Source organism: Anoplolepis gracilipes, chromosome 17 (genome assembly GCF_047496725.1).
Source record: "Anoplolepis gracilipes chromosome 17, ASM4749672v1, whole genome shotgun sequence".
Taxonomy (NCBI): Eukaryota; Metazoa; Arthropoda; class Insecta; order Hymenoptera; family Formicidae; genus Anoplolepis; species Anoplolepis gracilipes.
The window spans coordinates 1,169,053-1,181,454 of NC_132986.1; the positions used below are offsets into that span (position 1 = coordinate 1,169,053).

Sequence of the window (12,402 nt, forward strand, 5' to 3'; positions counted from 1 at the left end):
TTAGAAAAAGGATATATAATTACTTTTTGAAACATTAAATATCTTAATAACAAAGATTGGAAGATTAAATTTTATATATTGTAATAATTTTTTTTTTTAAATTTACAATTTGTGTTATAATAAAAATTCGCAAAATTTGCAATCAAAATGATCTATATAGCTTTAACTATTTTTATAATGATAAAAATAAAAATATTTTTATCTCTTATTTGAATAACAAATCTACTATTTAAATTTTCAAACGCTTATGTATTATTAAATATTATTGTAAACGAAGACAACCGAAACTCGCAACATATGTGTATCTCATATAATATATCTGGCGGATATTTTATTTATCGAAAGGATGATTCAAATTCCGACATTAATTAATGGCATTGCATTCCGGAAACGAGATCGGCTCGCAAGTTATAATTTCACCGTAGTGTCGCGCGATCGTAATTTTGCGCAAATTGATATCCACTGATTTCGGGATTTGTTCCATATTGTGTCTTGTCGCGCGCACATGCGACCGACGCGATGCGCGATTTCCGCGGGATGCACGACGATTGAAAAACGATCATACTGCACGCAAACTGCCGTCCATCAATATCGAAAGGATCGCGGGCGATTGCTCGCTCGACCGCTATTTCATATGCACAGTTGCAGTTACCGGATACCGGAAGGATTTGTCTTTAATACCGCTACTGATGGCCGTTACACCCATTCGTGAATACAACACTACACGAAGCTCGCTTAATGCACATTAAATGCGGCCGTGATGCACGCTCAAGAGAGAGAGAGAAAGAGAGAGAGAGATAGAAATGGAGAAGAGGAGAAGGAGATATGAGAACATTCCACTCGCGATCGTCGAATGAAAACTAATGAATTTGTCGACCGTAATACTCGCGGCTCGATACATCAAATCGCAATCAAGCCACTTTTGTGTACAGAGTCCGGGAATCATCTCAATGATATATGTCATTCATCGCGATACGATAACCATCGTTTTGAAGATGAAATGTGTATATTTCAATATGTATATTAAGCTGGCACAGCCACTTTGACACGTTCGAAAAAAAAAAAAAAAAAAAAAAAAAACGGAAATTTAGTGCTCTTTTGTCGCTAATTTCTTGTTCTATTCCGAATTTTGTTGCTTCACCCATTTCCGAAAAAAATATTAACCGAAACTCGAAAAAAATAAAAGCACAGCTGTCAGTTTTTCCGAAATGACTGGCGCAACAAAATCGACAACAACTAGAACAAATTAACAACAAAAGAGCATTAAATTTCTGTGTAGATTTTATTCGAATGTGCCAAAGTGGTTGTGCTAGCTTAATATACGTTGTTTCAAAATAGAAGAACACACATGCATGAGCTTCTGAATGCTGTAGAAAATAACAATATTCTATACATTTTTAAAAAATTTTTATACATTTGCATATTTCAATCTTGTGAAAAATTGAATAGAAAAATATAACAAGTTATATTCGATTTTACAAAGGTCTCGTCAGAAGCTATTCCATTCGCCTGACGCATTACGAGATCGTCGTATCGCGATAAAACACTCGCGCTATTTTATGCGAGCAACGGGACCGATAATTGACAGATTACTTATCTTGATGCCGTTTGACGTGCGATGATGTCGCGAGATATTAATGAGTTTTCTAGAATGGTGCAATGAGAATACGACAAGATTAGCGCCGAGAATTGGTTCTCTCGCAAGTCTGACGGATTGCGATTATTTCGACCATGAGATTCTAATCTTGACGTTTTGATAAAAAATGAATGATAGATTATTATTAAGATTATTATTATAATTGACCTGACTCTACTCTGACGGTATTTAATTTTTTACTCTTCTTTGATCTCTTTCATATTTTCATAAAACTCCTAATAATAATCGACTCTAAATATACTTGGTAAAATCTCTTTCATCAAAATTCCATAAGTTTTTCGTATATAATTCTTGTTAACATTCGAGTGACGCAAAATCCAGGATTAAAATTTCATCGAGCGATAACGGGACGCCACGTATAAAACGCGTCGCGTGCGATACGTTTGATGATACACCATGCAGAAGAGAGGAGGAGCTCGGCCTCCCAAAAGCTCGGCGATAAACCGAGAAACAAACGGCCCGGTTTTCGTTATCCGCTGTGCCCGGAAGGGGCGGATAAACGCGGGAAAAAAAAAACGAACGAGAAATACGATTATGTAAATGTAATTGTGCGGGAAGAAACGCACACACACCTATATACGAACGTACAACGAGCCACTGCTGTTATTAACATCAGCCTCGCATGGCTTAATATTTAAATTAGTGTTAAGTCCGGAATTCGCTTTGACGATAGTGCACGCTTCCGTGGATTATTAACACGAGCCGGTGAACCCACGAGCGAGCGACACGACATGTGGCGTGCCGACAACGTTAAGAATTGTTGTTGGACGAACTATCGGACAGAGGGCAACCGCCGATCCGCATGAAAACGTTTCGTGATATGCCTGTCTCTGAAAGAGAGGAGTAACCTAAAAACCTCCCTTCTCAGATCATCGAGATATCTTTTAATTATTACAACAAATGTAGAGATGTATCAGAAACTCATTGACATCAACGTTTTATCTCATGGCCTATATATCGTTATATATTTATTCAATATTATTTTAATATTACTTTTAATATATATATATATAAAATTATTAAAAATAAATGGAACATTACACTAAACTCGTGTATAATTGATCTGTATATCTGTACTCCTATTTCTGTGAAATAATATAATAAGTGATATCTAAATAACATTTTGTTTTCTGGAAATTATGTTATATATTGTATATATATATATATATATGTATATGTATATTCCCAAGAGGGAATAAATTTTCCCTGCTACTGCTTCCTTCCTACCTTTCCATATCAATCGCAATACTAATCCAATACATGGTCCCTTCGATCGCGGTCATTATTGACGACGTCGAATACGGAACGGAATAAACCGACCCGTAGCCAATCTATAACGCGCATCGTGTTTCAAATTCAATCACGACCGGCGTGGGTTGTTTACGGTAGCATGATAAATGAAGGCTGCTTAAAAATACGCCGACCCCAGACTCGTTACGACAGCCTGACCGGCTGTGTGCGTGCGTGTGCGTGTGCGTAGTTGACCGGTGCGACAAAATACATGGTCGTCGCGCCGACCAATTCATTCGGCGATCATTATAAACATGGACAATGACGTTGCTCGATAATGTTCAAAGATCTCCTCTTCTCTGCCCTGCCCCCCTACCCTGCCCTGCCCGTCGTAGATCCGTGTGTCATGATAGATGTTCCGGTGTCGCGTATCCGGACCACCCTGATAATACATCATGCCGATGTATCGCGCCGGCATTTATTTACGTCTCCGTAGCATGTAGTCGAAATACGAATGCAAATTTAAACTTTATTATTTTTTGATCCTGCTATTTGCGCCGACAAGACATGAATGATGTCATTTCGAGTGAACGTTATATACTAATTTTTAATAGTAGAAAAAATGTTGGGACGATAAAGAAAAAGATTCAAAATTTTATTTTTGAAATTATTTTTTATTATCAAGATTTTCCATTGATATTTTATCTCCGAGTTTTATTGGGTTCACGTTATTTCGATAATATTACAGTTTGCGTAATAATGTAACATTCATTTTTCTTTCTCATATAGATTCTCGTATAGATTAACGACGATCTCGAAATTATTGAGTTTCGATTCTGCCGTTAAATACGACTGCTATTTAATTATGCCGCTTCGTGAACGCGCGCACGATTCAAGATTAATTAGTTGCTAATGTAATTGATAATATTTGTCTATGTTTGCAATTCAGACAAGCAGGCGGATTAATTTTGCGGCAATAATTTATCAAAATTACATCGTCGATTTATGCATGAAATTGGAAAACATCATCGGACGAAATTAAATTTCGATCAATCAAATTATTATTACTGCAAATTAGGAAATTAATCATAAATCCTACTTAATCATTCATATTCAAATTTTTTAGAAATAAATAATTACGTTTATACTTGCAATTTTTATTTCAACGCTACTTTTTTCTACATACTCATCCGATTATTTTTCTTTTTCTCCATTAAATATGATACCATATTCAGAAAAAACCTGCTATTAATTTAAATCTCTTTGAATCTATATTTAAATTTGTAAGCTACTTTATGCTGTTATATTCTGTCAGTGCATTTTCATATAATTAGTTTGAAATTCTAATAAATGAGTTTTTTCATTTCTTTCGTATAATTCCTATACTTTTAATTCCACTAGTGTAGCTTCCAACGTTATAGCGACTCGACATGTCATTCGCGAAATGAAAATTGGGTTTTGCAGGAGAGATTAAGGGAAGTGCTTGCGCGGAAACCGTAGAATGGCATGCGTGGAATGCAAGTTCAAGTGTCAACACAAAAAAAAAAAAAAAAAAAAATACATATATGCACGATGCACGGCTCTCCGTGCCGTGGAGAGCCGTGCATAGAGTTACTGTCGACGGAAATATTGAAACGCGTGGGATGCCGTGACAGAGAAAAAATGGAAAGATATCCAATGCTCTTTCGTCGTCCAGCTTATATTAACGTAAAAACTATGAGAAGAAAAAAAACAAAAAGAACAGAATGCACATTTAGCTCGAAATAAACATCGGTATCAAAAGTCGCGTATGTGTCACGTATGCGAGAGTGCGGAAAAAATGTATGTCACAAGAAATGTTTAATCAAATATTAGATTAAACATTTCTTTCTCGAAGCACAGAAGTTTGCACGTTATGTGTGTCAGAAATTACTAGTATTAATTAAAGCGAGATTCTGTACTTAATTATCAATTAAAGATAAAATTCGACATTTAATTCCTAATTAATTTATACAAAATTAAATTTCTATTTTAGAAATGTTTAATTTTTCAAATTTTTATTTAAATTTCTCTCTCTATTTGTTTATACATCTCGAAATTTATAGAAACTCGAAAACTGCAGAAATCTTTCAAATATAATTATGATTATATATATATACATATATTTTAATTATTATTTATACTCTATTGTTATTATATATTAAGTCTCGCTGTAATTTTAATAATTGACTCTCTTCATAGTTAGATCTGTGCCAATCTGTGTATTAACAATGTAGTTTTTCATAAACTAAATATATTAAAAATTTAACAATTTCCTAAAGTGTGCTCATAAAACTTAAAGATTAGCATGCTGATTACACGACATAAAGGATAAAACCGACTGATAAAATCGGTTGTGACTCGTCGGTGAGTTTGAAGCCCAAATATTCATACGTTGTGACAGAAAATTGAGCCATAAAGGCCTCGCCGCGTGCGACGGCGACGACGAATGCTATTGAAACAGTGCCAAATTCGAAATTAAACCGTCGTAGAATGATGGCGTCGTGCGAGGATTACAAAGGATTCCCGGTAGCAATGCAAAGGATATTAAGCGTGAAACATAATTTCAGCTTAATGTCCGGAATATTTACGATTAGGTCATGCCGACTACGGACACTGTGAATTTTCAAAATTAAACGAATAAAAACGTACGTCCCCGTCGCAATTACTTTTTCGAAATGATGGAAAAACAGAGCTAATTCGCTTACCGCAAATGTCTCTTTGAAAATTTTTCTCGATCACATACCTGAAACAGAAAAATAAAAATCACGGTTATAACACTGTTAACGTAGAGCAGTATTTAATGTACAGTAATATTTCATAACTTTACTCTTTTAATATTTTATTTATTTTCATATTTAAAAAAATGAATCCATTATGAGCTGAGAAAAAGAGAAAGAGAGATATTAATTTTTCTAGGTTAATTTATGTTAATTTGCAAAGGACGATTTGTGCTTTGTTACAAAATCTTAGTAACCTTGACAATTTATGAACACATATTTCAGAAGTGACTCATTGTCGGGAGTACAAAACGCAACGTGCATATTCCGGCATTATTACGGTGTATCTCTGGCGGCGGCCTCTTTAAAGCAACGTTGGAGAAATAAAATGAGCTAATTAAAAGATTACTGGCATAATCTTCATCTACGTCGACTCGCCCGCTCGCCCGTGTTTCGCGCTATGAAACGCATTGTCTTAGCATTTCTCGTCCACGCCCTGGATTTTCACGCTGCATACACACTGCGAGATACTTCCTTCGCCGCCACCGCCACCGCCGCTCGTCCCGGTTAAATGCTCGAGAGAAAAGCAATTATATCCGGAATTAGGACAGACGCCTACGGAATAGTTGCTATCTTAACCCCGAGCTGAGCATAAATCTCGGAACGATGAAACTTAATCCCATATACTCACACGCTACAACTACGCTCCATTTTCCGAACGTAAGTAAGCTAAACGAGGTGTTTCTGCAAAGTATTCTCGCATATTTACTCGCTAACAATGAGATTACTGCTTTTTCAATTATCCTCAGAGTATTGTAGTTAATTTGCTACTCTTGTTTCATAAATACGATACGTACACTTATTATGCTCGTACTTTTCATTAAATATAATTTATTGCATTTTAAATTATGTATTAATATTTTTTATTTACATAAACTTCTCTAAGTTTAATGTTTTTAATTTCTAAAATTACGCAATCGTTAAAATCTGCAGATTCTTTTTGTTATAAATAAATTTCCATTTTAATAAAAAATTTGATTTTCCAATTAAATATTATTTTAATTGAATCTAAATCTTTATGAAGAAATTACAAAGTTGAAGATGTGGATTCTCGTCGAAAGGTACATAAGAAAATATTGCGTCATCCGTGACGATGTCTTGTATATTTTGCAATAATACAGCATAATATAAATACTTTGTCTATATATCCGTGACTTAATTCCCATAACGTGGATAATCGGAATAACCAGAGAAAAGCAAGTTTACGTCGCGCCACCGACATAGCAGTGGCAGCCTCTTAAGCCCGCGCGGCGCTCAAACTTTCGGCGGTTACTCCGCGAGTTAACTGAAAACAAAGCCCGTAGCGCGACTTCGGAAAGACGAGCATTCAAGTTCCGTAACGAAGTACGAAACTCCAAAGTGCAAGAGAGATAAAGAAAGAGAGAGAGAGAGAGAGACAGAATGAACAGAAGCGGGGTTTACTACTTGCATATACGAGCGGCGTTGCGGATGCGTTATAGTTAAGTAGTTCCTCTCTGGAAAACTGCTCCTTCGGGCACGCCCGAAACTTCTCACGACAAGTTTACCAGGTTCACCCCCCCCCCCTCTCTCTCTCTCTCTTCTTATCCTCACCGAAAGTTTAAAAAATCTTTCTACCTTCGACACGGAAAATAAATAAAGCAAACGTCACCTGCGCGAGTGCGGTTTTTCGCCGAAATTTTCTACGAAAATTTTCGGACACTCCAGTAACCACATGGCGGTTTGACCCAGTTGTTATTTCCTTTTGGAGTAATTTAGAATAGCGCCGTCGCGTCGCGACACCCGTTGAATGTTAATGCAGCGCGGTTAAAGTTACCGTAATGCCGTCGTGAGTGACTGATTTTCAACGGAGATTCAGCATTCAAGTTCTCTATAATTGTTTCACGCGAGAGTTTCGTCTACATATAGATACTGTGTAAATAAATGCTTCACAGATCTCGCAAAAGATTGTACATAAAAAAAAAAAAAAAAAAAAAAAAAAAAAAAAAACCTGAAGCAATATTTTTAATGAAAGTTGAAATAAAATTCCTAAAATATAGCAAGACAATAAATACATCTGAATAGGTTGCGTTTCATCAAATACTTGAAAAGTTCACATTGTGAGTTCACATCGAAATGCGCATCGAAATACGAGCTTTAATTAAATTGAAACGAGTTTAATGGCGAACCGCGGGTAGTATTACGCAAACATGCCGCGAGAGTTCGGCCGCGATAACGCAAGCAACATGACGCTTGTGCTATGCTTTGCGCCCGACACGAGATATCCCAGCGAAAAATGTCCGGCTCCGTCGGGCATTAATTACGCCGATAGGCGGCATTAATTTAGCAACAATGTTTAATTCGCTTGCGCGCGACCGCACACACACGCCAGCGACAACGTCTTCGATCACGATCCTGGCTGGCGCGGTTACGCTGCAGCGCGCATTAATTAGGACCCAGGCTAGGAAATTGTTTCTCTACCATCACGCGACTTGCGCATGCACACTCTCGCCTCGCCTCGGGTAAATGTACGTATGATAAACGTAATAACACACGTATTATGCACGGTGGTGTATCGGGAGCCGTCCAGTGTTGTGCGGCGAGTCCCATACGTCCGGCAACATTAAACACCGAACGGAAAAAGAGCAAAAATTATGGTGGCGGCGGCTCCCGCGTCGATTCTCGAGACCCAGGCAATCGTATATTAATTAGGAGGAAACTCTTGTATAGCCGGCGTATAATAGAACCGACAATAACTATAAAGCCGCGAGGTATGCAAGCAAATCAGAAAAGGAAAGAAATTAATTAGCAAAGTACCATCTCTCTCCTTCTACGGGCGATCGTTCGAAATTATTGTCATCTTCATCGGTCATAATGACAACCTATCTCAGATAGATACGCCTGCGTCGCATTAAATGATGTTTATAATAATCATCGCCCTGCCAAAGGGAATCGTAGAATAAGAGTAGGCGGCGCGATAAATGGGAAAGTGCGAGCGTCCAATTGCACGCGTGTATACACGTGTACGATTTATCTTGACGGATGAAACGGAATTTGATCGGACCAACGAAACGATCGAACAAGTCCATGCGCCTGATGTATTTACGTGGACGCTGATCATTGATTATTACGTCTCTCGCGCAATTATTACGAGACTATGGCGTCCGAGAGAAAATTATTAGACGAGCCGTACTTATACGGTTTAAGAAAACATAGAGTAACGAGCGCCGAAGAGTGTTGCTGAAGCAAGAAATTGCAGGCCGCCGCCCTTCCTCTCGCACGGATTTCGCGCGTCCCGGCTATCAGCGTCCCTTTTGCGTCGACGATACACAATGAGAGGTAATAAGGTATCCCTCCGGGGTGCTAATTAAGAACAGGGGCGCGGACGGACGCTTCACGTTGGGACTAGGTGTTACCGTAGCGCGATGTTACCTCCGGGCGATTCATAATAATATACCGGCAAAAGGCCGACGCGCCGCGGAATGTAATTCCGCTATATATTATTTCGCGATTACCTTTTAGTAGCGCGCACGGATCGCGCCGCGGCTCGGCGCCCTAATGTCTTAGAACACTTCTTACAATGCGCGGTCTATTTGCTCTGTATCTTTCCCGCCGAGAGAAACCGCTACGTATAATCGGTGGAAATTACACGTTCGCCCGACAAACTCTCTCTCTCTCTCTCTCCCTCCTCGAGCACGCGTTACCGATATCATCTATCACTTTAAATCATTTTTAAGTTACCATCATTTTAAACGATTCTCGCGTGCAGAATTCCATCTCTAGATATCGCTAACTGCGTTAGATTTTTTTCTATAAACGACATTTATCCAAGCGTCGTAAGCAGTCGACGTGTTCCCGCGTTATTTCACTCGGTGATTTTATAATCAATAGTAGCGTAGTACAATAGATCAAAGACGAATTACCGTCCAAAGAGAAACTTGAGAATTAGAAATTCATATATTCTAAGAATCTTTTTGAATTTTTTGTTTCTGATAAGCAGAACGGCTTCAATCTTGCGCACCGTGCAACTACTTTTTTTTTTTTTAGAAGAACTGCTATATGCAGCTTAATTCTTGGAATATTTTAATAAAAAAAATTTTAAAAGATACTTAAAAAGTTGCTTAACAAATAGGAAAAACTTTTATTTTAATTGATCTTATCCGTTTCTTATAAAAAATTTGCAAAAAAAGCCTAAAAATCAGGCCTCTAGACCGAATTCCCCCCTTAAAGCTACTTGACTCAAATACGCCGACGTTTTAATTCTATTCGCGATAATCAGGGCGGACGCGACCGTTGTTGTCGATCGCAAACGTTCGCGTAGCGCATATCGTCGTCGCAAGATGGCCAGCGGTATCTTTAGAGCGTAACTTAATACGGGCTTCCGTTAGGCGATCCAGAAAGCCGGAGATAAGGGAGAACGTGGTGGAGAAGGAGGAGGAGAGACTCGTGCTTCTGCGCGCAGACAGATAGGCACGTCGTCGGTGGTTAACCTTCCGGTGGTAGCGGTATGGTGGTGGTTGTCTGAGCGCTCTTCCGGGGATTGTCTCGGGCGCAGCACTCGGTCACGGTCTATTTCCGGGGCCGAGCGATCGTCTAACGACGCATTGTGCGTATGTATTTATGGGTGGAGAGGCGATCGAGAGAGAGAGAGAGAGAGAGAGAGAGAGAGAGAGAATAAATAGAAAGAGAAAGACCGAACCTGGGCAATAAATACTGTTATACGGGCATTAACGTTCGCCAACGGGTCCTTCCTGTCGCGTGTGGGTAGCACGGGAAAAACTGCGACAGGATAATGAGAGGAAGACGTGCGCGATCAGCAGAAAGACATGAGAAGCAAACGATATCAGACGAATGAACAAATTCGGACGAATAGTGCTTTTAATTCTGAATTCTCTTCAGCCACAAAATTTATAAAGGAATGATTCAAATTTACAAGCGACACAAAATAAAAATAAATTTTTTTTCAATTATCATGGAAAGACGTATATAAATAATTTACTTTCGGAAGAAAAAATCCAATCAACATGGAAAACTGTAATATTGTTTTATACTCTTGTTTTACTTGAAATAATCTTTTTAATTTTTTCGTGTTAGCTACTACATACCTTTATTGACTGACCCGAAAAAATCATATGGAAAAACGTACAAGTACTTTGTACAATTCGCGTAAGTTTGCGCACAGTTTGTGGGACACGACAACTCGCGTTGCTCCCGTTACGTCAAACGCTCGTCGGCAATTAGCAGCAGAAACAAACGTCGGTCCGCTTACGTTCTCACCTAATTGTACGACGATAATAGAGACGTCGAGAGAATCGCGTGGCGATAAGAATAACGAATTCTGTGTAAGCTCTCGTTGTCCTCGTTTCGTAACTGATTAATATTCACAATTTACGTACTCTGTATCGTATTACATACATTAGTATTACCCTCATACCATATTCATGCTACGTCAAATTATATTATTAATCATGATTTTACGTTGACTTTAAAAAAAAAAAAAAAAAAAAAATGTTTCTGATGCTTAACAGGGTGCAAATGTAAACTCGCAGCGAAGAATAAAATCGCGCAAATTGAGAAAAAGATTTAAATAAAGAGTATAAGTATCATGCAATATGGTAACGCGCTGATTGCGGCGAATTATAACGAGCTGCGTTTGAAGTTGTTATTTTTACGCGGTGTGCATTGTCGAGAACAACAACGAAAACCCACATTTTTCTCTCTCGAAAACAATCGTGACGACTAATAGGCAAGACGCAACAGAAACTCGGTGTGCAGAAACAAAGAACTTTTATTCAGTACGCGGAGAGAAGGTTAATGATGGAGTGTTGCAGATCCGGATCCGTTTCAGATTGCGGAATGACGACGATTGAAACGGTAATTGATTGTTAGAAAGTTACCACTGTGGCACCTAGCTTTTTAAAGGGTAGCTCTAGAGAAAGAATCGTTCGAAAGCTCGGCAATAGATTTTCCATGAGATTCCGCATTTCGATCCCTTCAAGCTGTTCAAAATTATAATCAAAGAAGCGACGGTTTTTATAGAGAAATAATGAGAGAGAATATTTAGAGTATCAATTCCTTGTGTCTGCAAATCATTTTGGAAATTTATAATTTATTATTAGAAACTTCAAATAATGGATATTGCTTTTATATTCCGAAAAAAATTATTTTAAAAAATATTGCTCATATATAATTAATCTCTAAATCGTTAAAGAGAAATAAAAGGATGAAATTTACAATCTATTTTAATCACCCAAAAAAGAATGATAAATATATTAAATAGAAAAGAATAAAGGCAATGACATATATATTTATAACACTTACTTATGTAAATAAATATTTTTTTATATGTGGCGCTATATATTTTACAGTCATATAAATGCAAGATAATTGTATAAATAATTATATAAATCTATTTCTCTTTCTTTCTTTCTCTTAAATATTTATATCAATATTTATAATAAAATTAGAAAAAAATATTTATAGCAAGAAAATATATTTATATTTTACTAATATATTTATTAATAAAAATAATTATAATCTTTATACCTATATTTTTTGTTTTAGTCCTCGAATGAAAGACATAACGTAATTGATTACATTACACGACATTGTAAGCTGAACTTTTCGTTGTAATGAGTTACCGAACACGAATATCATATTCAGAGGGTGTCGGATTCGAGTTCGCGGATGTCGGCAGTCGCGGACAAGCAATTTCCGGATGCGGACGCACGCGGTAAGTCCGCGGAGGAACCGTTGCGG

The 12,402-nt window shown here is 37.6% G+C and overlaps 2 protein-coding genes across 6 annotated transcripts in view; both read right to left on the minus strand.

The window, feature by feature from the left end:
* Twin (CCR4-NOT transcription complex subunit 6-like twin) overlaps positions 1–12,402 on the minus strand; it is a 272,484-nt gene that overhangs the window by 257,004 nt on the left and 3,078 nt on the right. The window lies entirely within an intron of this gene.
* LOC140675391 (CCR4-NOT transcription complex subunit 6-like) overlaps positions 1–12,402 on the minus strand; it is a 431,843-nt gene that overhangs the window by 186,682 nt on the left and 232,759 nt on the right. For 4 of the 5 annotated variants that reach the window (XM_072909831.1, XM_072909829.1, XM_072909827.1 and 1 more), the window contains exon 5: positions 5,614–5,651. The exons of the other annotated variant lie outside the window; for it this stretch is intronic. In XM_072909831.1, coding sequence (XP_072765932.1) covers positions 5,614–5,651 — 38 coding nt within the window. The remainder of the gene's footprint in view (positions 1–5,613; positions 5,652–12,402) is intronic. 5 annotated transcript variants of the gene reach the window in all.